Below are 25,533 nucleotides of genomic sequence, written 5' to 3' on the forward strand. Positions count from 1 at the left end.
TTTGTTTTGAACCAAGGTTTATTGTGAAGTTGTCAGCTGCCTTGGTTAGCATCTGAATCTATGCAGGATCTTGTCATTTCAGTAGAAGCGATGATATCTCCAGATCACAGCTCAATTTTAAAACTGTTTTCCGAAACATCCCGACGGCATGGATTGTGGGATTTTCACAGCAAATTTGAGGTGAGCTCTGCTCGCCCCCCAGGAACTGCTCACCAAGCAGCTTTTCCGACGGCTCTGGAATTACGTTAAGCAACTTTCTGCACATAAAATTGCTGCAGAAAACACAGCAACTCAGTCGAACTTTCAAACACAAGATACAAGCAAAGAAATGCCAAGGTTACCACTTGTTGTTGCAGCATGGAGTGTCTGAAGCTGGATGTTCACTTGGTCCTTTACATAAAAGTGAATGGTACAGACTGGTAACTGAACACGTTACTGTCATTTAATATTCAGTAATTGAAGTCTCTCCTGCCCGCCAGAACCGTCTGCTAGATCGCTCATCATTTATTACAAGAGAGAAAGATAAACTGGACCAAGTTTGTCGGAGTGTTTCCTGGTTCTGCCAGTGCCAGCTGACCCCAGAACAGGCACCACATCGCACAGTGAACAAGTTGCTCCACCTACTCTTGCTTGGTCTCCAATTACTGCCCTGCGCTTGCCCCAGTCACTCATCTCCTGGCACCCCAAGACCTGTCACCAGTTACAAGGCACCGGTCAGGAGTGTGATGGAACAGTCTCCACTTGCCTGGGTGAGTGCAGGTTTAACTCAAGAAGCTTCAGGACAAAGCACCCTGCTCCCCATTCACCCCTCCACCATTTACAAAATGCACCACAGTTACCCAGTGAGATACCAGCAGCACCTCTCAACACACAACCTGAGTCATCCAGAGGACAAGGGCAGTGGGTGTAGGGAACACCACCACTTGCAGGTTCCCCTCCCTGCCTTATTGCCAATCCCATATCAAAAGTGGGTCTTAAATCCTGGAACACCCTCCCAACAGCGCTGTGGTCAGCGGGGGTTGTGGAATCCAGCTCACTCCCACTCATGACCAGCTGGGGATGGGTGATGACTGCTGGGCTTGCCTGTGACACCCACCTCCAGCAAACAAGTGCAAATAAACCCAAGTCTTGCAAGCAAAACCAACTGTGTGGAATTGGAGTGAAGCCGGACAGCTCTAACCCAGAGCCTGCCTGTTAAATATCCTGACGGATGAGTTCAGGTAAGGTGAACCTGCTCAGAGTTGAGGATGATTCAGCCAGCAGAGAGAAGCAGAATCCTCATCCAATAACACAAGGAAAGGTTACTTTGAACCTTCACCTACAGTAAGGCCCTCGTGGTCCCAGTACTGAAGCTGCTCTGGGACAAGGTAACTTCACCCAGAGCAGATGAAACAACAAATCAGCCTCAATTCCCTAAGTTCAATTCCACTTGGGATCTGAACTCATCGACTCACATCTCTCCCTCTGCTCCGAGCTTACCCTCAGCAACAACTGCAACAGGACAGGACAGTGAAAGGACGTGTCAGAGAGACCTTGGGTAGAGACTGAGCACCTGGGTCAGTGCTATATCTGCCGATCCCCGTGACTCAAGGCTCTGAGATTCAAACCCCAACAGTGAGGGCGGAGGGATTCATTGATCAAACGATGGCAGTACAGTAAAACATTAAAAACAGTGACCTGTAAATGTCCATGTCCATGTTTTAGTTCCAGTGGGGAGCTGCTGGTCACACGGACAAACATGTGTATTTACAGCAGGGAGTCGCCAGCGGGACAGGGACGTGTGGCGAGCTGAGGTCCTGGTGACATGACCACGGGTCCGCGGAGCCTCTCGGACACCCAGTGACTGGAGTCAGTGTCAGTGCTCCCCAACCTTCTCACCGACCCTCCGAGACAGGCATCAGTCGGAATCTGAGTCAGAGCCCTCGTCATCCGAGGAGGAAGAGGAGGCAAACGAGGAGGAAGAGCTGGCCTCAGACTGGTCCCCCTCCCCCTCCACATCCTCATCATTCTACAAAGAAAGACGAACAGGGTTAAAGACAATCTATGACTTCCCTCCGAAGACCCCTTCCCACCCTCTCCGATTAACGTTCACTCTCTAATCCCACACTCTCTCTCACTCCCATGTTTGCTCCAGCTCCCTCCCTTTGGCTCTCCCCAGTAACTCACCTCACCCCCACCTGAGGGAGTGTCACACCGAGGGAGGGGCGGTACTGAGAGAGGCTGACTGAGTGCGCTCTCCCGTCGAACTGATGTTGTGTTTGTATAAATCCAGAGGTGCAGTTGTGGAGAATGTTGGGCGGTGGGGGAGTGTGGGTTTCATCTGCAGCGGTGGGCTGGACCAGTTTTCTTCATGGAAGGACTCTGTTTTGCCAGGTGTTAGAGTCTGTGTTCTGAGTGCTGTGGGAGGGACGGTGCTGGAGTTTCATCACACGGACTGTCTGCTTGTCTGGAGAAGACTCCCACCTCTCCTTTCTCCACACTTCTCCTTCACGGGACTAATTACTGGTGTGCCCTGCTGGTTGTGTCGCTGTTTATCGGACCAGCAGTGTTTTGTGATTACTGGCTGCGTGGTGCCTTATCATGGTGGCTGTGGCTCTGAGATGGAGGGGCCTTGGTCCTACGCAGCAGTTGCACCTCCTGGAGGTATGGCTCCTGTGAAGACATCACCTTTCAGACTGTTGTCTTTGTGCAATGCTGTGGCAGTTCTGTGCCTCTGTCAGTCAGTCTGGACGGTGGTTTCCAGGCCATGTCCGAGACAGTGTGTTGTGGGGGGGGGGGGGGGTGGGGGGGAGCAGGTGGTGAGTGTTGTTGTGTTTACCTGGATGTTTGGTAATATTGTGTTCTTTATGCGGTCTGAGATGGAAATTAATTTGAAGAGCGTGTGAAATATGTAATAAAGACATCCTAATTGTAAAATAAAAGGGGCACACTGAAGGAGGGGTGGTACTGAGGGAGGGGCACACTGAGGGAGGGGTGGTACTGAGGGAGGGGCACACTGAGGGAGGGGTGGTACTGAGGGAGGGGCACACTGAGGGAGGGGCACACTGAGGGAGGGGCACACTGTCACATCTATCAAGGGCCTCACTCACTACCTCATCGCTGTCTGACCCACTGTCGGATGTCCCTGATGACTCGACTCCGTCCTCATCGGAATCAGAAGAGTCGCTCCTCTCAGGATCCTCGTCCCCACCTTCGTCGTCACCCTCTGATGATTCCTGAGAGAAATCGGTGGTGGTTCAGAGGCAGGGAGGGGAGAGCTGAGATTGGGGGGAGGGGAGGAGACAGTATGGGGTGGTGGTGGGAGGGACAGTGAGGGGCAGGGGGAGAGAGAAAGGGTGAGGGACAGAGAGTGAGATAGAAGGGAGGGAGGAGTGAATGTGGGGGAGGGAGGGAAGGAAGGAAGGTTGGGGAGAGTAGGAGGGATGAGGGTGAGAGAGGTCGAGTGCCACTTGGTAAAGAGGGTGGGTGGGTGAGGGAGGAAGAGGTTGAGTGTCACTGGGAGGTGTCGAGTATCACGGGTGAGGGGGAGGGATTGAGTGTCACTGAGTGAGGGGGAGGGGGAAGGGGTGAGGGAGGGAACGAGTGTCGCTGGGTGAGGGGGTGAGGGAGGGAGGGAGGGAGGGAGGGGTCGAGTGTCGCGGGTGAGGGGGAGGGATTGAATGTCACTGGGTGAGGGGGAGGGGAAGGGGAGGGAGGGAGGGAGGGATCGAGTGTCGTTGGGTGAGGGGGGTGGGTGGGGGGGTGGGACTCAGTGACATAACCGGGACGGCTCAGGATGCGAGAACTCACCGAGCTGACCAGCTCCGTGACCCTTGCCTTGGCCGAGGGACCCCCCGCCTTGCCTGGACCCTTGCGCTTCTGCAATGAAGGAGAATGGAGTGAGACGTGGGCCACTGCTGCTCTCCGACTGTCAGACCCCGGTGGCAGCTGACGGCACAGAAACTCTTCACCGGGGGGGAGGGGGGGGGCGGAGGGAGTGACCCCCAAACTCCCAGCTCCGTGTAAACCAAACTCGTCAACTCCTTGCCTGATTTATGTGGAGAGGGTCATGCAAGCTGGGGGGTTCAGGGAAGACGCTAGTGACCAAACAATATACTGGGGTAAGGATGTCAATGTTTCAGGTCGATCCCTGTGTCAGGACTGATTCCAGCATCTGCAGCCCCGTGTCTCCGAGAGAAGAGAGACGTGCTGAAACATTATGTTACAAAAAAGGTGGATAAATCCCAGAACCTGGTCAAGTGTGTCTAAGGACATCATGGGGAAGCAAAGGGGCCTGGTCACAGGAGAGGTACCAGAAGACCGGACAGTGGCTAATACTGTGCCTTTATTTAAGAAGGGCAGCAAGGACGAGCCAGGGAACTACAGGCTGGTGAGCCTGACATCAGTGGTGGGAACATTACTGGAGGGGATTCTGAGGGACAGGATCTACCTGCATTTGGAAAGGCAGGGACTGATTAGGGGTGGTCAGTGTGGCTTTGTGTGTGGGAGATCAAGTGTCACAAATTTGATCGGGTTTGAAGAGGTGACTACAAGGACTGATGAGGGCAGGGCGGTAGACGTTGTCTACATGGACTTTAGTAAGGCCTTTGACAAGGTCCCGTGTGGTAGGCTGGTCTGGAAGGTGAGATGGAATCCAGGGTGAGCAGCCAGTTGGATACGGAATTGGCTTGGTGGAGGAGGCAGAGGCTGGTGGAGGGGTGTTTTTCAGACTGGAGGCCTGTGACGTGGTGTGCCACAGGTATCAGTGCCTTGTTGTCATGTCTCCTGAGAGCGCTGCTTCTGCATTCTGAGATACTCACCGTGGAGGTGTACTCCTTGTACACAGCTCTGTCTTGTGGAGAAAGTGACTGAAAGAGATGAAAAGTGTCAAGCTCAAATTTACATGGACAACAAATGGTGCAAATGATCAAATAAATCTGCTTAAAACAATAACACCAGGGTACGGTACCGGTGGGGACGGGTCCGTCGCTGTATAACACCTGGGTACGGTACCGGTGGGGACAGGTCCGTCGCTGTATAACACCGGGGTACGGTACCGGTGGGGACGGGTCCGTCGCTGTATAACACCGGGGTACGGTACCGGTGGGGACGGGTCCGTCGCTGTATAACACCGGGGTACGGTACCGGTGGGGACGGGTCCGTCGCTGTATAACACCTGGGTACGGTACCGGTGGGGACAGGTCCGTCGCTGTATAACACCGGGGTACGGTACCGGTGGGGACGGGTCCGTCGCTGTATAACACCGGGGTACGGTACCGGTGGGGACGGGTCCGTCGCTGTATAACACCGGGGTACGGTACCGGTGGGGACGGGTCCGTCGCTGTATAACACCTGGGTACGGTACCGGTGGGGACGGGTCCGTCGCTGTATAACACCGGGGTACGGTACCGGTGGGGACGGGTCCGTCGCTGTATAACACCGGGGTACGGTACCGGTGGGGACGGGTCCGTCGCTGTATAACACCGGGGTACGGTACCGGTGGGGACGGGTCTGTCGCTGTATAACACCGGGGTACAGTACCAGTGGGGAAAGCCCTGTGGACGGTCAGAAGGTACCCACCTTGAGCCAGATCCCCAGCTCAGCCTTGTATTCCTGCTGCTGTTGATCCACCTGTTTCGTGTACACTTCTTTCTGGGTTTGGCTGAGTTTTTGCCACCTCCGGCCGATTTCCACCATCCTCTCCTTCAGCCCAAAGTGGCTGAGCTCCCCACTCGTCAGCAGCTCCTGAGAGAACATCTGGTACCCACTCCTGCAGGGGACAGACCAGCACAGCACACATCAGGGTCTGCCCTGTCACCTCTGGAAGGTGGTCTGCAGACACTGGTGGTGAATGGACAACACCAGAGTCAGTGTGGGAGCACTGGTGGTGATCAGAGCAACACCGTGGGGCAGTCTGCAGACAGTGGCAGTGGTCAGAGGGACATCATGGGGCAGTCTGCAGACAGCGGCAGTGATAGGAGGGACACCGTGGGGCAGTCTGCAGACAGCGGCAGTGGTCAGAGGGACACCGTGGGGCAGTCTGCAGACAGCGGCAGTGATAGGAGGGACACCGTGGGGCAGTCTGCAGACAGCGGCAGTGATGGGAGGGACACCGTGGGGCAGTCTGCAGACAGCGGCAGTGATGGGAGGGACACCGTGGGGCAGTCTGCAGACAGCGGCAGTACTCAGAGGGACACCATTGATGGTCACTTACATTGGTGGCTTTTTTGGCTCCCCATCAAATTTCAGCTTCTTGGTGGTCGGAGCTGTGTCTGTCGTACACTGACTCTCGGACAGTTCCCTCTGTAACACAATGGCAGCCCCCATCAGAAGGCACATCGTCCATCCACACTGTAAACGCTGGCCGTGGGGAACAGGGAGGTGAGGTGACAGTGGATCATGGGGTAATGTCACAGGGCACAGTCAGGTCCCCTCGCTGAGCTGGGTCATGGGTTAGTGTCCCACCTGCAGATCGTCACCTCTGACACACCAACAATGGGGACCATGATTTAAATCTAAGGGCGCAAAATGTGTTTAGAACTCAAATAATAGATTAGTGCAAGTGTACAACGACTTCACTACTGGCAGGTCAGGCAGCATCTATGGAGGGAAATAAACAGTCGACATTTCAGGTCAAGACCCTTCATCAGGACCCACAGTTGAACTACAAGGGAATCAAGGGCTATGTGGAATCACAGAGACATACAGCACAGAAACAGGCCCTTCGGCCCTACTCATCCAGTGTTGCCCAGCGAGCTATTCTCATCTGCCTGCACTTGGAGGGAGCGGGGAAGTGGTGTGAGGCCAAGATTGGATCAACCACGGTTTTATTCGACAGCAGAGCAGGCCCGAGGGGCCGACTGACCAACTGATGATCCCATGTCTTATGTTCTTAGAGCTGGGAGCCCAATGGTGAGGCACATACCTTGTATCTCCTCTGGTCATCTGCTGCCTTCTTAATCCAGGGAATCTTCTCTTCCTCTTCCATGGCCATCCAGGCTGCCTCCATTGCTGACTGCACCTTCTTGCGGTCATTCTGTAGACATGAAGAGCAGTGCGTAAAGGGATTAACAAAAGCAAGAGGCCTCCAAACAAACTCAGTAACAGCCCAATCCATCAGTGAGGGGGAATCAGGCTGGGTCACTCACTGGACATGACCCTCCCTCTGTGTCTGGAATATTGTGTGATCTGGTCCCCCTACCCAAAGGAAGGATCTATTTGAGACAGAAAGAACGCAGCGAGGGTTCACTGGGCTGAATCCTGGGATGGAAGGGTGGGGGGGTTGGCTCTGTGTGGAGAGATTCAGATGACCCATGCTCTGGTTCAGAAGAGCGGGAGGTGACAGTAGCTGCAGGGATGATATCCCTCCTGGCCACGGTGTCTGGAATCAGTCTCCAAGTAGAGGGAGCACCCAGGAACACAAGGGCATGTAGGAATCTGGAGTAAGAGCAGGCCACTTGGCTCCTCAAATCTGGTAGTAAGTTCGTCGTAAGATCACGGTGATCTGATTGTCTGACTATCCATGGTAACCCATCATCCACTAGCTTCTCAAGAGTTTATCCACCTTTGCCTTATCAATATTCCATCCCCCTTTGAGGAAGAGAGTTCCAAAGACTCACCACTGAGAGAAAAACTCTGCCTCATCTCCATCCTCCATGGACGATTCTTATTTCTAAACAGTGACCTGATATGTGAAAATGTGTCTTTACCCTGAGTGCAGTGAACGTTTGGAACTCCCTCCACAGGAGGGCTGCAGAGCTTCAGTCACTGACTATGTTCAACACAGACATCAATAGAAGGAAATGAAGGAGAATGGGGTTAGTGCAGGGAGGGGATGCTGAACTAAAAGACCAGCCCCGATCTCGTTCAATGGTAGAGCAGACGCAAGGAGTGGGTGGCAAACTCCTGTTTCTATTTCATATGTCCACAGGTCACAGGTAGACAGACTGGTGAAAAAGGCATTTGGCATGCTGTCAGGGCATTGAGGATAGGAGCTGGGACATATGAAGGAATGTGAGATAGAGGGATATGCGGGAGGAAGGGGTTAGATAGTGTGAGGGTGGTTTGATGGACGGTACAACATGGTGGGCCGAAGGGCCTGTTTTGTGCTGTATGGTTCTATGGTTATATTGTACAAGATGTTGGTGAGACCACACCTGGAGTATTGTGTACTGTTTTGGCCACCCTGTTATTGGAAAGATATCACTAAGTTAGAAAGAGTGCAAAGAAGATTTACGAGGATGTTGCCAGGACGCGAGGGCCTGAGTTACAGGGAGAGGTTGGGCAGGCTGGGACTTTATTCCTTGGAGTGTAGTTTGACTGAGGGGGGACCTTATAGAGGTGTATAAGATCACGAGGGGCATCGATAGGGTGAATGCACACAGTCTTTTTCCCAGGGAAAGAGAATCAAAAACTAGGCATAGGTTTAAGGTGAGAGGGGAAAGTTTTAATTGGGGCCTGAGGGGCAACTTCTTCATGCAGAGTGTGGTGGGTATGTGGAACAGGCTGCCAGAGGAAACGGCTGAGGCAGGTACATTAACAACGTTTAAAAGACACTTGGACAGGTACATGGACAGGAAAGGTTTAGAGGGATATGGGCCAAACACAGACAAATGGGACTGGCTTAGTTGGCATGGACCAGTTGGGCTGAAGGGCCTGGTTCTGTGTTCTATGACTCTATATCTCGACTTCCTCTTGACCCTTCTCCCCTCTCCTCTCTCTCTCGGTGCATCTCACTTGCTGTGTTTTCCAGCCCTCTGCTGAGTTCCTCCCTGCCCCTCCTTTCCCCTGTCCGCACCCCTCACCCATCTCTCATTGTTACAAATGTTTGAGATTCCAGTACTTCTCAAATTAGACAAGACACAAAAATGGGAAACAGTTGCACAGAGTGGATAAAGCCAAGAAACAGAGTGGTGAGAAAAAGGAGAGATCAGCAGGTGGAAAACATTCCAGAAGGCTTGAACCCGGGATACGAGCCCGATGATGGGCGATTGGAGCCTCTGACAGCGACCGATGGACCATCCTGGGGTGTAAAGGTGCTAAATAAATACAATTTACCCAACAGCCCACAGGTGAACCTTCGCAGAGACTGCCGTCCCCAATGGGCAGTGCACCACCACCTTTGGACCTGTACCAACGATGCCCCAATCCTGAAACCAGGCACCTGAAGATCAATAACAGGTGCTTGATGGACCTGGTTGCTCACCTGGTGCTTCACCAGGTAATCCCTAACCACTGCCTGCTCCCACAACTCCTCAGCTGTTTTGGGGGACTCAGGTAGCCTTGCCTTCCTTGGGACCCCGGTATCCTTGCTCTCCTTCAGGAAGTTCTGCATCTTCTGCTCGTGCTCTGCCTTCAAGGTCCTTTCCATCTTCTTGTACTTCTCCTGGAAAACATGGATCGAAGAGATCAGAATGTCACCGGCAGAGCTCCTGTCTGCTCACAGACTCCGGGGGGAAGAGAGAGAGCGGGGGCGGGGCAGAAGCAGGACTGGGCGAGGTGTAGGGTCAGGAGAGGGGCAGGATTTATGGGGAAGTGTCACAAGGGTGAAATCACGTGTCTCAAATGTCCAGTAAGAGATGGGCACAATGTAGGGATGGCAGGGGTGGGGACTGGGCCAGGGGGAAGTGTTGTGGGTGAGTTCCACTGGGAAACAGTCGACCAGACACTGAAGCTCTCACCACAGGGGGAGGGAGACACAACAGGATCTGCCAAATGGGTTAAAATGTGGATGATGTGAACAAGTGGCGAAGGGACAAATCAAGTCAAAGTGGCACAGGAACTCACCGAGATCATTCGGCTCTTACAGAGAAGTCTTGTCAATACAACAACCCCCACCCAGCCGCCCTTCCCCCCACCCCCCAGCTCTTTCCCTTTAGTCCAAGAAATTATTTCCCATCATGCCTTTCCAAATCTCCCTGGAAAACCCTCACCGATCGTGTTCACCACACTTCAAGGTAGACTGTCACCTCTGTCCCACACATCCGTCTTGTATCTTTTATCCAAAGAGTGTCCTCTAGTCCTTGAAATATTAGAAGCCAGGACACTGTCCACCTGTATCAAATCTCCGGTCATCCCCTGCTCCAGGAACAACCCCAACTTGTCCAGTCTAACCCTGGAGCTGGAGTCCCTGTCCTGAGAAACTCGGTACCCCCTCTACGAATCTTTCCTCAGGTGAGGCCTTCAGAATGGCCCAACCAACGTCTTCCACAGGTTCAACGTCCCTGTACTTGCCTCAGTGGGATACAGTGGGAGCACAGCGGTCGTTACCTGACTGGTAACCCAGAGGCCTGGACTTACAATCCAGAGAGGGATCTGCAAGTGGAGGATGTTACAGAAGCCTTGAACCCACCCTGACCCTGGAGCTGTACCTGATGATATACTGCCTGGTCTCCAAGATACCCAAATTAAGCTCAGTTAGTAATCTGGAATTTAAAAAGACATCTGGTCTTAGTAATGTGGTAAAAACTCACCCAAGTGACTAATGTCCTTAGTGTCATGGAGAGATACAGCATGGAAACAGGCCCTTCAGCCCACTGAGACTGTGCTGACCATCAATCACTCATGTAGACTGATCCTACATTAATCATTTTCTTTTAAATTCTCCCCACATTGCCACTCACCTAAGCACTAGGGGCAATTTACAGAACCCAATTAACCTATCAACCTGCAGGTCTTTGGGATGTGGGCGGAAACTGGAGCACCCAGAGGAAACACATGCAGTGACAGGGAGAACGTGCAAGTTCCACACAGACAGCGCCAGAGGTCAGTATTGAACCCGGGCTTCCAGCACTGTGAGGCAGCGGCTCTACCAGCCAAATCACTGTCCTTGAGAAAAAACCTGCCACCCTTACCCAGTCTAATGTGACTCCAGACTACACAGCAATGTGGTTGACTGTAAAACGTTCTGTGGAATGGCCTAGCAACACAATACTTGAGATCACAAGGATGGATAATTACTGCTGACTTTGCCAGTGATGCCAACACGTACCATTCTAAATTGGCATCATGTGCCCTTCTGTCTACATTGAGTGATATGGGACATGGGACTCGACGGACTGAGTTATGGAGAGAGGTTGAGGAGGTTTGCATTGAAATGTAGGAGAATGAGGGGGGATCTTGTAGAGGTGTATAAATCATGAGGGGCATAGATAGGGTGAATGCACAGTCTTTTTCCCAGGGTTGGAGAATTGAGAACTAGAGGACACAGGTTTAAGGTGAGGGCAGAGAGATTTAATAGGAACCTGAGGGGCAACTTTTTCCACCCAGAGGGTGGTCAATATATGGAATGAGCTGTCAGAGGAAGTGGGTGAGGCAGGTATATTAACAACATTTAAAAGATACTTGGACAGGTACATGGATAGGAAAGGTTTAGAGGGATGTGGGCCAACATGGACAAATGGGACTAGCTCAGATGGGAATCCTGGTCAGCATGGACCAGTTGGGCCGAAGGGCCTATTTCAGTGCCGTATGATTTGATACAGCACCAGAAGTGATAACGTTCCTAATCTCACTGAGGAATGACCTTGGAGTCACCTTCTGTCTTGGGGTGAAACGGGAGACCGGAGCAAATTCAGAGAGAAGCAGCAAGCAGGTGCGGACATGGAGCCTCCTTCCCCAAACAGCCTCTGACTAACCAGCCCTACCCTTTTCTTCTCTGACAGTTCATTCCACATTCTGGCAAGCTGGCGTGTCAGCTCGCTCTCCGTGAGATTGGGGTTCTTCTTCCGCTTTTCCTGGAAAAAAAGGAACATGGCGGAAATGGGCTGCTGTGGCCAGTCAGGGATACTCTGCAGCGGGAAAAAGAGATTCACAAAATGAAAAGATGGCCAGAAACATTGGCAGGGTTTAAAGATAAAACCAACAACCATTGAGCTGAAAGTCAAAAAACTGCCCATGCTGGAAATTTGGAATAAAAACTGGAAATGCTGGGAAGACAGAGCAGGTCGGGCAGCATCTGTGGAGAGAGAAACAGTTATGTTTCAGATCTGATACCCATCACTGCAATTATTTTGTTTTGGACAGCAGGATCTAACCACTTGCAGCAACACATCTGAGGGTGAATGGCCTTTCTCTCTGGTGTAGAATATCCAAGGAGCGAACAATACAAAGACGGGCACGAGCATAATTCAATCTCAAATTACTCAAATTCATGTGCTCAACCTCATCCTCACCATGGATGTCCTGTCCCTGTATACCTCTATTCCCCATCATGACAGCCTCACCGCCCTCCACTTCTTTCTTGACCAGAGACAGAACCAGTCCCCTCCCACTAACTCTCTCCTCCACCTGGCTGAACTTGTCCTCACCCTGAACAACTTCACTTTCGATTCCTCTCACTTTCTGCAGACCAAGGGCGTAGCCATGGGCACTCGCATGGGCCCCAGCTGTGCCTGCCTACTTGTTGGCTACGTTGAACAGTCTTTGTTCCAAGCCTACTCCGGCCCAATTCCTCAACTCTTTCCCCGCTATATCGACAACTGCATTGGTGCCATCTCTTGTACCCGTGCAGAACTCAACAGTTTCATAAATTTCACCATAAATTTTCACCCAGCTCTCCAATTCACGTGGACCATCTCTGACACCTCTCTCTCCTTCCTCGATCTTTCCATCTCCATCTCAGGAGATTCCTCATCCATCGACATCTTCCACAAACCCACTGCCGCCCACAGCTACCTCGATTACAGCTCCTCCCACCGTCTCCTGCAAGGGCGCGATCCCTTTTTCTCAGTTTCTCTGCCTCCACTGCATCTGCTCCCATGATGAGGCTTTCCAGCATCATCGAGTTTTTCATCTAGATTCCAGCATCTGCAGTCCTTTGCTTCTCCCCTCCTTTGTTGTGGTGCTCTCACTGGGGGACAGGTCTCACAGTCACGGACTCTCATGGGGGAAGGGAAGGGCTGGGCTCGGTTGGATTCTGTCATCACCTGACCTCCATAGAGTGGGAATCCTCCCACATGCAGCACAAGGTCCTTTCTCAGCAACCTGCCTTCAGATGTAGTCGGTGCTGGGTCCCAAGTTGCTGGTAGGGCTGGCACTTTCCCTGTTTCCTCTTTGCTGTGATGTGGGAGCGACAGTGAGCTGCCTCCTTGAACCACCGACCCCAGACACTGACGCCAGGCATTCGACTGCTTTGGTGCTAGCCCAGATCAGGTCAAATGTAACTGAATAGTGGCTGTGTGAGGACTCACCTTGCTGGTTGGTGATGCTGGCGAGCTTGGAGCGCTAGGTTTTAGCCGCTGAGGGCCATTGTTTTGTGCATTTCCTGTGACGTTGTTCATGACTTTGCTTCCCCCAATCTTCTCCTTCAATAACACTCTCTCCCGTTCTTCCTCTGGCAAGCTCTGAGCAACACAGCAATAGATTATTCCTCATAAGCTTTGAGTTGTAGAGTCATAGAGTTATACAGCACGGAAACAGGCCCTTCGGCCCAACCAGTCCATGCCAATCAAGATGCCCCATCTAAGCTAGTCCCATTTGCTTGCGTTTGGCCCATATCCCTCTAAACCTTTCCTATCCATGTACCTATCCAAATGTCTTTCAAAAATTGTTATCGTACCTGCCTCAACCACTTCCCTTGATTCCACACACATACCACCCTTTGTGTAAAAAGACTGTCCCTCAAGCTCCTCTTAAATCTTTGCCCTCTCACCTTGAACCTATGGCCTCTAGTTCTTGATACCCCAACTCTGGGAAAAAGACTGAGTGCATTCACCCTATCTATGATTTTATACACCTCTATAAGATCACCTCTCAGTCTCCTACGCTCTGAGGCACAAAGAGCTAGCCCATCCCACCTCTCCCTATAACTCAGTCCCTCAAGTCCGGGCAGCATCCTCGTAAATTTTTTCTGCACTCGTTCCAGTTTATCACATCCTTCCTGTAGGAGGGTGACCAAACCTGAACACAATACTCCATGTGCAGCCTCACCCGCGTCCTGTACAACTGCACCATGACCTCTAACTTTTATACTCAGTGCCCTGACTGATGAAGACCAACGTGCCAAAAGCCTTCACCACCCTGTCTACCTGTGACTCCACTTTCAGGGAACCATGTACTTGTACTCCAAGGTCCCTCTGTTCTACAACACTCCCCAGGGCTCCACTGTTCACTGTGAAATTCCTACCTGGATTTGACTTCCCAAAATGCAACACCTCACATTACCTCTTTATACTGTCTGCCGCCCCCCAATCCTTCAGTCCAGTTGAAGGATCTCAATCTGAAATGTCGACTGCCCATTTCTCTGCACAGATGCTGCCTGACCCGCTGAGTCCAGCGGTTTGTTTGTTGCTACACATTCCAGCATCTGCAGTCTCCTGTGTCTCCACAGAGCTCCTTCTACACTGTCCTATCATGCACTCCCAGATAAAGTAGAGCACAGCTCGGGATGAGGTTAGCAGCACCATACGCTGTTTACTCACCTCAAGAAATCGCTGCATCTCCAACTCGTACTGCTTCTTCTTCTGAGGAACAGAAAATAAAAGTCACAATATGCTTTAACCCCGACAATCTCAAACTGTCCACATGCAGTGAGCTCAGAACATCCGATCTGCCCATTGTAACAGGCTGCCTGCTATTGGGCCATGAAAGAACATTAGTGCCTCCAGGGCAGTAATGCGTAGGCCAGACTAGGTAGCAGCAGGTTCAAGGCCATTAATGACCATGCTGGCAGTTGCCTTGGTGATCTTCCCTGATGCCAGCCCACACATTTGGATATTTATTCAGTTCAAGTTTCACAACCTGACCTGCTGGGATCTGAACCTGCGATTGCACCCGCAGGTAACTGAAGAGCTGGAAACTGATCAGAGAGAATACAAGGCTCTAGCAAGCTGGTATTGGAGGAAGAGTACACCGCTCCAGCTTCACACTTTGTGTGGATTCCCATGGACGTCTGGTTTCTTCTTAGATTTGTTGCTTCTCTTTTTACCTTCAAACAAGAGGCACTGGGAGCTAATCAGCACACAGTGGTCGAAGTTATTGACTGAGGTTCTGATAAGCAATGAATTTAATTTTAAAATTCTCATCTTTGTTCTCAACTCTTTCCTCATTTTTGCAATCCCCTCCAGGTCATAAACCCTCCCTACCTTTGTTACCCCTCTCTAGTCCCTACACCTCTCCATGCCTCTGTAACTCCCTCCTACACCCCTCCCTGTCTCTGTAAACCCTTGCCAGGCTGTAGACCCCTACCTGTCTCTGTAACTCTCTCCAGGCCCCTACACCCATCCCTGTCTCTGTATCCCCCTCCTACACTACAACTCTTTGAGATCTTTCAGATCTTGGTGCTCCTCCAACTCTCATTCATCCCTGAATCATTGGCTCTATTACTGGGAGCTTCACCTTCAGTTGTCTTCCTAAACTCTGGAATGGCCTCTATGAACCTCTCGCCCTGCCAAGACCCTCAATAAAACCCTCATTCTTTGACCAAGGGTTTTGTCATTTACTCTAGTATTTCCTAACTTGCCTCAGTTTTGATTCCAGTTTGATGAAGCTTCTTGGGGCAGTCTGGCACACTAAAGGCGCTATATAAATGCAGCTTCTCGTGGCTGCAGTAATGTTCTGAAGTTGTTGTTGGGATCTGGATGATGCCGGAATGGCATCATTTATTGTCCTTCCAAATCAATCACATCAAGAGGAACAGTGCTCACATGGGAAGGGCATCCAGCTAATCCAGTGAAGCCAACAGCTCTGCCGGTTTGTACTCGGCTAATTGATGTCCACACAAAGTAGCAAAGCCAATCGGGAAGGATACACTGGGCTTGCAGGGAATCCAGCACAGATTCACCAGGATATAGCTCAATACATCATTAACGGTAGCAGAGACTGGTTAGGCCACAAGGTCTGTCACGGCCTTGTAAGTTTATACACTCTCTCTTTCAAACACCCAATGCACTTCTCACTCATAAAATCACAGAGCCATACTGCATGGAGACAGGCCCTTCGGCCCAACTGGTCCATGCTGACCAAGATGTCCATCCAAGCTAGTCCTCTTTGCCAGCATTTGGTCCATAACCTTCTAAACTTTTCCTATCCATGTACCTGTCCAATTATCTTTTATATATTGTAATTGCACCTACCTCAACCACATTCTCTGGCAGTTCGTTCCACATACATATTCCCCTCTGTGTAAAAATGTTGCCCCTCAAGTTCCTATTAAATCTCTCCCTCTCACCTTAAACCTCTGCCCTCCAGTTCTTGATTCCTCAACCCTGGGAAAAAGACTAAGTACATTCACCCTATCTATGCCCCTCTCAGTTTCCTCTGCTCCAAGGACTAAAGTCCTAGCCTGTCCAACCTCTCCCTATAGCACAGTCCCTCAAGTCCTGGCAACATATATCTTTTCTGCACTCTTTCCAGTTTAATGACATCTTTCCTATAACAGGGTGACCAAAACTAAACACAACACTCCAAGCTTAGCCTCACCAGCATCTTGTACAACTGCACCATGACCTCCTATCTTCTATATTCGATACCCTGACTGATGAAGGCCAGCGTGCCAACTTCACCACCCTGTGTACCTGTGAAGCCACTTTCAGGGAACCATGTACCTGAACTCCAAGGTACCTCTGTTCTACAACACTCCTCAGGGCCCTACCAGTCTTTATGCTGGAGTAACTGGTGCCGTGTCTCAAGCCCAGAGGCTCCCTCACCTGCTCACACCGTTTCTGGTACATGTCCTTCTCCTTCTGTGACATAATCTTCCATTGCTTGCTGCACAGAACCATGCGCTCAGTGCTTGGGACATCTTTCATGTTAACCATCATTTCTGCACAGTATAACGAGTAGCCATTCCTGAAATTACAAGAAACGACTTTAGATCTTCAGCCTGGGGGTAACAGGACTAGATGATCCAGGTCAGACCAGCCCTGGGGTAACAGGCTGGGATAACAGTACAAGACAGACCAGGACAAGATGGTCCAGGAGATACAGCAGGGTACAGTAGTTGATTCAGCACAGAACCATAGAAAACTACAGCACAGAAAACAGGCCATTCGGTCCTTCTAGTCTGTGCCGAAACATTCTGCTAGTCCCATTTACCTGCCCCCAGCCCTCCAGACCTCTCTTGTCCATGTATCTATCCAATTTACTCTTAAAAGTTAAGAGCGAGCCCGCATTTACCACATCAGATGGCAACCTGTTCCACACTCCCACCACTCTTTGAGTGAAGAAGTTCCCTCTAATGTACCCCCTAAACCTTTTCCCTTTCACCCTAAAGCCATGTCCTCTCGTACTTATCTCTCCTAATCTAGGTGGAAAGAGCCTACTTGCATTAACTCTGTCTATGCCCCTCATCATTTTGTAAACCTCTATCATATCTCCCCTCATTCTTCTCTGCTCCAAGGAATAAAGTCCTAACATGCTCAATCTTTCCCTGTAACTCAACTCCTGAAAACCCGGCAACATTCTAGTAAATCTCCTCTGCACTCTTTCAATCTTACTGACATCCTTCCTGTAGTTCGGCGACCAGAACTGCACACAATATTCTAAATTTGGTCTCACCAATGACTTATACTAGAGTCAGCATCTCTAGGAGACTGACTTAAACCTGACCAGGATGGTTAGGGAAAAACCTTCACTGTGTAAAGTACCTTATCTGGTAATGACACAGAAGGAAACCATTCAGAGTCTCGGACTCTGGGAGAGTCTTGAATGAGGAGACATAGTTATACGATAAGGGGCTGGCCAAACTGGAGATATATAGAAATCTCTTTTCATAGAGAGTGGTGAATCTCTGGAACTCTCTACCCAAGAGGGTTGTAGAGGCCAGATCATTACAGGTATTTAATCTGGAGGTAGATAAATTTTTGAAAGATTGGGCAATTGAGTTCTATGGGGATCTGGTAATGTACAGTGTAGGTCAGCCACAATCATATTGAATGGCAGGGCAGGCTTGAGGGGCCGAATGGCATACTCCTGGTCCTATTTTCTTGTGTTATGTTCAGCCCATCGGGTCAATGCCAACACCCAGGGGAGCAATCCCATCAGTCCCATTCCCCCACTCCTGAATCCTCTGCAATTTATTCTCTCTCACACAAGCCCAGCAACTGCCCTTTGATTCTTTCTGCCAGGTTTTTTTTTCTCTTTCTAGCGTTCGGGACAGCGGCGAGTGACTGCGCAGGCGCGTGACGTCACCCGGAAGCGCGCGGGCGATTTGAAAAGCAGCGTCGGAGCGGGCAGCTGAGTGAGAGGGAGCAGAGTGGGTTCGGCTTTGGCTCAACGGGCTTCGGCGAGAGCGGGAAAGAGGCGAGATTATAGAGAGGGGTGAGTTATTAGTTTAGTTTAGTGTTGAGCTCAGTGATATTCAGCAGTATGCATCTGGGATTAGTGTTGTGTTTGGAGTGTCAGATGTGGGGCCCCTGGGAGACGACCAGACTCCCTGATAACTACATCTGCGCAAAGTGCACCGAGATGCGGCTCCTCAAGGAACGGATTGAGAGTCTGGAGCAGCAGCTGGATGACCTTCGGTTGGTTAGGGAGAGCGAGCAGGAGATAGACAGGAGTTATAAAGATTATGTAGACAGCACCTCAGTGGCAGTCCCCCTCAAAAACCGATATCTCATTTTAGATTCGGTTGGAGAGGATGACTTCATAGAGGAAGACCTCAGCAGCCAGGACCTTGGCACCGTGTCTGATACTGTGGTCCAGCAGAGGAAGAGACATGCAGTGGTTATTGGGGATTCGACAGTAAGGGGTACGGATAGGAGATTCTGCGATAGCGATAATGAGTCTCGGATGGTGTGTTGCCTCCCTGGTGCCAGGGTACGGGATATCACAGACCGTGTCGAGAATATTCTGAGGGGGGAGGGTGAGCAGCCAGAAATCTTGGTACATGTAGGTACCAATGATGTAGGTAGGAAAAGAGAAGAGGTCCTGAAGGAGGAATACAAGGCATTAGGGAGAAGGTTGAAAAGTAGGACCTCAAGGGTAGTAATCTCAGGACTACTACCCGTGTCGCGTATCAATGACAGGAAGAATAGAAAGCTCTGGCAGTTAAATGCGTGGCTGAGTGACTGGTGCAAGGGGCAGGGCTTCAGATTCTTGGATACCTGGGACATTTTTTGGGGGAGGCAAGACCTATTTGCTAAGGATGGGTTGCATCTAAACTCCAAAGGGTCCAATATCCTGGCGGGAATGTTTAATTTAGTTGTAGGGGAGGGTTTAAACTGATCTGGCAGGGGGATGGTAACCAGGATGCTAGGTTACAAGATGCTAAGGTGAGGGAGAAAGTGTATAGAAACGAATCCATTGAGGATGGCAAGAATGACAGGCAGGTGATAAGTCAGGATAATTTACTGAATAATAGAAGTACAACAAATCAGGATGTTAGGATACAGAATGTTAGGATCGGGGATGAGGATGTTCGGATACCGAATGTTAGGATAGGGGATGAGGTCTACACGAACATGTCTAAGATAGTAGGTAGCGAAGATAGTAAGAAGGATGGACAGGTAGAAAGTCAGGATAATCTGCTGATCAATAGAGGTACAATAAAATCAATAGCAGATACCAGTCTAAACATACTATATTTAAATGCACGTAGCATCAGGAATAAAGTAGATGACCTAGTGGCACAACTACAGGTTAATAAATATGACATCGTTGCAATCACTGAGTCGTGGCTTCATGATGGATGTGATTGGGAACTGAATGTCAAGGGGTATACAGTATATAGGAAGGATAGGAGGGTAGGCAGAGGGGGAGGTGTGGCCATGATGGTTAGTAGCGATATAAAATCAATAGAAAGGAAGGACATTGGGTCAGAGGAGGTGGAATCCTTATGGGTGGAGCTGAGAAATAGCAAGGGTAAAAGAACAATAATAGCAGTCATATATAGGCCCCCGAACAGCAGTCAGGAAGTGGACCATAAGTTGCAGATTGAGATAGAAAAAGCGTGTCAGAGTGACAATGTGAAGATAATTATGGGGGATTTTAACATGAAGGTGGACTGGGAAATGCAGCAAGGCGGTAGTACTCAGGAGAGTGAGTTTGTGGAATGTCTAAGGGATGTTTTTCTGGAGCAACTTATTGAGGAGCCCACCAGGGGATCGGCTGTTTTGGATTGGGTGCTGTGTAGTGAACCCGAGGTGATTAGGGAACTAAAGGTAAAGGAACCACTGGGAACAAGTGATCACAATATGATTGAGTTTAGTTTCAAGTTTGAGAAGGAGAAGCTGATAACTGGTGTATCGATATTTCAGTGGAATAAGGGAAATTACAAAGGTATGAGAGATGAGTTGGCCCAAATTGATTGGAGGAGTAAGTTAGCTGGAGGGACGGCAGAGGAAAAATGGAAGAAATTTCTACAGGAAATAAGGACAATGCAGGACAGATATATTCCAAGAAAAAAGAAGGTTTTGAATGGAAAAAAGGCACAGATGTGGATAACGAGGGAGGTGAAGGATAAAATAAAAGCAAAAGGGGCGGCGTACAAAGTAGCAAAAATTAGTGGGAAAACAGAAGATTGGAACGATTTTAAAAATCTGCAGAGAGAAACTAAGAAGGTCATTAGGAAAGCAAAGATGAGTTACGAAAGGAAGCTGGCGGACAACATTCGGAAGGATTCTAAGAGTTTTTTTAAATACATAAGGAATAAAAGAGAGACACGGGTTGACATAGGACCAATTGATAACGGTGCAGGAGGTATTATAATGGATGATAGTGAGATGGCAAGGGAATTGAATGAATATTTTGCATCGGTCTTCACCGTGGAGGACATAAGCAATGTGCCCGTTAGTCAGGAGTCTCACGAATTGGAGCTGAGTTCAATTGAGATTAATAGGGAGAAGGTGCTTGGAAAACTAAAGGGGCTTAAGGCTGATAAGTCTCCCGGACCGGATGAGGTGCATCCCCGGGTTCTGAAGGAGGTGGCTGTGGAGATAGCGGAGGCATTGGCAATTATTTTTCAGGAATCGATAGATTCTGGCATGGTTCCGGAGGACTGGAGGGTAGCAAATGTAGTTCCGTTGTATAAGAAAGGTGGGAGGCAGCACAAAGGCAATTACAGACCTATTAGTCTGACGTCAGTGGTGGGAAAATTATTGGAGTCTATCCTCAAGGAGGAGGTTACCGAATACCTAGAGGCGCAAGGCAAGATAGGACCTAGTCAACATGGTTTTGTGAAGGGGAGGTCCTGTCTGACCAACCTATTGGAGTTTTTTGAAGAAATCACAGGTAGGGTGGATAAGGGAGAGGCGGTAGACGTTGTGTATTTAGACTTTCAAAAGGCCTTCGATAAGGTGCCTCACAAGAGACTGATTAATAAGATGAGAGGTCATGGAATTATGGGCAAGGTAGCAAAATGGGTGGAGAATTGGCTGGTTGGCAGGAAGCAAAGGGTGGAAATAAAAGGATCTCGTTCTGGTTGGTTACCGGTTACTAGTGGTGTGCCGCAGGGGTCGGTGTTGGGGCCTCTCCTTTTTACCTTGTACATCAATGATTTGGATGATGGAATAAATGGTTGTGTGGCTAAGTTTGCGGATGACACCAAGATAAGTGGAGGAGTAGGGAGCATAGAGGAAATAGAAAGAATGCAGAGGGACCTAGACAGTTTAGGAGAATGGGCAAGGAAATGGCAGATGAGATTCAATGTTGAGAAATGTGCAGTTGTACACTTTGGAAGTAGAAATAAGCGGGTAGATTATTATCTAGAAGGAGAGAAGATTGATAGTGCGGTAGTACAAAGGGACTTGGGGGTACTCATACAAGATACCTTAAAAGTTAACCACCAGGTTGGATCGGTGGTTAAGAAAGCGAATGCTATGTTGGCATTCATCTCGAGAGGTATAGTGTATAAAAGTAAGGAAGTGTTGATGAGGCTCTACGGGGCGCTAGTGAGGCCTCATTTGGAATACTGTGCGCAGTTTTGGGCCCCGCATCTTAGGAAGGATGTGCTGACGTTGGAGAGGGTTCAGAGGAGATTTACGAGAATGATTCCAGGAATGAAAGGGCTTAAGTATGATGAGCGTTTGTCGGCTCTTGGACTGTACTCGCTGGAGTACAGAAGGATGAGAGGGGACCTCGTAGCGACATTTAAAATGTTGACAGGTAAGGATAGAGTAGATGTGGCTAGGCTGTTTCCCTTGGTGGGCGTGTCCAGGACCAGAGGGCACAATCTTAGAATTAGAGGGTACAGTTTCAAGACAGAGATGAGGAGAAGTTTCTTTACCCAGAGGGTGGTGAAATTGTGGAACTCCTTGCCACGCACAGCAGTGGAGGCCAGATCAGTGGGGGTATTCAAGGAGGAGATAGACAGATATCTAAATAGTCAGGGTATCAAGGGATATGGGGATAAGGCTGGCAAATGGGATTAGAATAGTTTTTTTTTTCTCTTCTTTTTTCCCACCCCATTTCTTTTTCCCTTTTCCTTGGAGCAGACTCGATGGGCCGAATGGCCTGCTTCTGCTCCCTTATCTTGTGATCTTGTGATCTTGTGAACCCACACTAGGAGGTGACTTACAGTAACCAATTAACCCGCAAGATTTACAATTCAAACTTAGACAACTTTGGCCAGGATCACAGTTTACACAATTTAAGTTCCCTGTGAATGGTGCTCCACAGGGCATTGTTGACGGGGAGCTTGGTGATGCTAGTTGTGTTGATTTTTAAGTTTAGGTGTTGGAGATGGTCACTGGCTGGCGTAGGGGGCCTTTACTCTGCACTCAGTGCCTGCTTCTCTATTTAATGTCGTGACTTGGCAGTGCTGCCTGAAAAGTCATTTTGCAGAACCTGAGGGCTTGGTCAGTGACACAGTGGAGTTTCACGCCCTTGAGAAAGGCTGGTGTCCCGGGGAAGGACGGGCAGCGACCTGCTCACTGTCTCCTCCACCCACTGCAGACTCACGGTGGTGGCTTCATCGGCCGCCCATCGAATTTATCCTTCAGCTGTTGCTCAGCTTTGGTGAGGACGGACTTGGTGGGTTCCTCGAAGATCAGATCGGGGTGAGCCTCGACATAAACCTTCATTGCTGCCTGCAAGGTAATACCGAAAGATCTCACAAACAACATCTGAAAAGATTTGCTCCTTTCACAACTGTACAACACCCAAAGTGCATCAAGCCAATGTGGTAATGAGGCAATGCGGCATTGAAATTGTGCACAACAAGATCCCACATAGATAGTGCTCAGATGATCTGTTTTGAGTTCAAACGTTAAATCTGAAACTTCCACCAGTCATGCTGAAAGGTCATTGGCCCAAATGATTAACTGTCTCTGCCTGACCTGCTGATCAACTCCAGCACTTTCTGTTTTTGATCTGACGTGTCCTCGCCAGGGGTAAATATTTGTCAGGACATTGGCAGATCTCCACTGCTCTTATTCAAGTGGCGTTCTGCAACCTTTATATCCAGCTGAAAGTGAAGTGGGGCCCCAATTTAATGAATAAACTGAAAGACGGCCACAACAGTGCATCTCCCTTGTGGGTGCCTAACAGTGCAGCAAACCTACAATACCGCCCCTCCCTCAGTGTGACCCTCCCAAAGTACTGCCCCTCCCTCAGTACTGCCCCTTCCTCAGTGTGACCCTCCCTCAGTACTGCCCCTCCCACAGTACCACCCCTCACACAGTGCAGTGCTCTAGGTACCAATAGGGTGCACTGTTGACTGAAGACTGCAGATACTGGAATCTAGAGAAAAAAAATGAACTGCTGGAGGAACTCAGCGGGTCAGGCAGCATCTGTGGCAGAGGGATGGTCAACAGGACTCTGGCAGGGTCTCGGCCCGAATCGACCATCCTGAAGCAGGTTGCACTTTGTTTGCTTTCAGTGTGGACGCCATCTATTTCCATCCACCACCCTGCTGCTTGCCTCGTATTCTTTCTGCAGCTCCAGGGCTTTGCTGATCCACTTGAGACGCTTTTTATCAGCCAGCTGAGACCACTGCCTGCGAAGGGCATCCTTCAGCTCCTTTGGACTCACCTGTAGATAGAAGCAAATCCTCACACCACATGGTCTAGGAGTCTACCGCAGAGCGCATGGATCCCAATCTCAGGCACTGACTCATTAAATGATAGGAATTAACTGCAAAGAAGACCATCCCGTCCCATGTTGGCTTACAGAGAGACAAGGCCAATCCCACTTCCTGACCTGCTCAGAGCTGTAGACTACATCTCTTCATGTGTTTATCTCGACGCTATGTACATCTGCTGACGTTTCCTGCCTACACCAGCCGCTCAGGCAGTTTCAGACCAGCACCTCACTCTGGGGGAAACATTTCTCCAACTCTTTCCCTTTCTGTCCTCCAGTCATTGACTTCAACACCAGGGACGCAGGTCCTGCCTGGTTACCATGTATAACAGTAAACAACTTGCTTAAATCTCCTTTCAACCCTCTATTCCAAGAGAAAGATCCAAATTTAGCCACTCTCGTTCATGGCTAACGTTCTCCAGATTTGGAAGGTATCTTCCTTGCACCTTCCCCAGCGCAGTTACATCCTTCCTGCCAGTATGGTGACCAGAAACATACTAATTGGCCCTGCACCTCCGGGCCCTTCTCTCAATCTCTCCAGCATACCATCCCATCACTGACAACCCTTTCCTTCACTACCCACCCACCACACTTCCCCCCACCGTTACCTCAGTTCGGACGAAACCATAAGACAAAGGAGCAGAAGTCAGCCATTCGGCCCATCAAAACGTCACTAATCTGCAACATTAACTCTGTTTCGTTGCACATGCTGCCTGACCAGGGAGCAGGTTAGAGTGGGTGAGTCAGGGAGAGAGCAGTGGAGGGGGAAGGGGAGAGTTAAGGGGGGGGGGGAGGGGGCAGTTTGCCAGGAATGAGAGGTGATGGAAATGGGATTGAGAAATGAGAAGTGGCAAGGGGAGGGGTTTGGGAGTGGATGGGAATGGGAGCAAAAGAGTTAGTCGTGGTAACCAATTTCTCTGATCCTGGATGGAATCCCAGAAGTCGTGACTTCAAATCACACAAGGCATACTTGCAGCAGGAAAAATTACCACAAAAGGTGCCAGATTGTACAGCAGCTCCAGTTGGGTCAGCAATGCCTACAGGGGACTCCAATCCTATGCAACAGGAAGAGAAACATCTACAGAAGCTACTTTCCAAGGAGAGTTGTATTCAGGCCATAATCCCGGGCCATTCACTGCCTTTACCTCAGGGTGGACTTTGAGGAAAGCCTTCTTCTCATGATTATACCATAGCTGCTGGGGCGTTTTTGGCTTTTCTGGAATATCTGACTTTTTGTGTTCAGCAAGAAGATCTGGGTGTTCGTCCCTGGAAAGAAAGATCAGTTCATTAAATTCACAGCCAGCACCCAAATGATTGGGAGACAACTTCAAAATATTCCCCCAAAAGGCACTGGGGACAAACCCCAGAGATACAGATTCTCGCTGTGTCTAACTATGTAAGGGTTAGGAAGCTGAAATCAGACGGGGTACTTGAGGAACATAGAGGAAGAAGGAAAGAACTCAAACAGGGAGGGTTAAAAGAAGCACAAAATGTTCTTGGAGAGTAGGATTAAAGAGAATTCCAAGGCATTTTATACATTAAAAACAAGAGGGAGAGGGTAGGACCAACGAACAACGAAGGGGGGAATTTATGCCTGGA

General features: G+C 49.8%; 1 protein-coding gene across 11 annotated transcripts in view; it reads right to left on the bottom strand.

Moving 5' to 3' along the window:
• The window catches only part of ubtfl (upstream binding transcription factor, like), a 42,049-nt gene continuing 16,516 nt past the window's right edge, over positions 1–25,533 (bottom strand). For 4 of the 11 annotated variants that reach the window (XM_052023660.1, XM_052023655.1, XM_052023665.1 and 1 more), the window contains 15 exons: positions 25,080–25,200; positions 23,776–23,886; positions 22,816–22,943; positions 16,626–16,767; positions 14,400–14,441; positions 13,170–13,322; positions 11,625–11,768; positions 9,185–9,364; positions 6,905–7,015; positions 6,194–6,282; positions 5,560–5,749; positions 4,800–4,847; positions 3,790–3,858; positions 3,090–3,215; positions 1–2,008 (listed from right to left, as the gene is read on the bottom strand). In XM_052023660.1, the coding sequence (XP_051879620.1) occupies positions 1,898–2,008; positions 3,090–3,215; positions 3,790–3,858; positions 4,800–4,847; positions 5,560–5,749; positions 6,194–6,282; positions 6,905–7,015; positions 9,185–9,364; positions 11,625–11,768; positions 13,170–13,322; positions 14,400–14,441; positions 16,626–16,767; positions 22,816–22,943; positions 23,776–23,886; positions 25,080–25,200 (1,765 nt within the window). In that variant the 3' untranslated portion in view covers positions 1–1,897. The remainder of the gene's footprint in view (positions 2,009–3,089; positions 3,216–3,789; positions 3,859–4,799; positions 4,848–5,559; positions 5,750–6,193; positions 6,283–6,904; positions 7,016–9,184; positions 9,365–11,624; positions 11,769–13,169; positions 13,323–14,399; positions 14,442–16,625; positions 16,768–22,815; positions 22,944–23,775; positions 23,887–25,079; positions 25,201–25,533) is intronic. The other 7 variants (XM_052023658.1, XM_052023659.1, XM_052023661.1 and 4 more) reach the window with 7 other exon arrangements.

The sequence above is a fragment of the Pristis pectinata genome, chromosome 9 (genome assembly GCF_009764475.1).
Source record: "Pristis pectinata isolate sPriPec2 chromosome 9, sPriPec2.1.pri, whole genome shotgun sequence".
Classification (NCBI taxonomy): Eukaryota; Metazoa; Chordata; class Chondrichthyes; order Rhinopristiformes; family Pristidae; genus Pristis; species Pristis pectinata.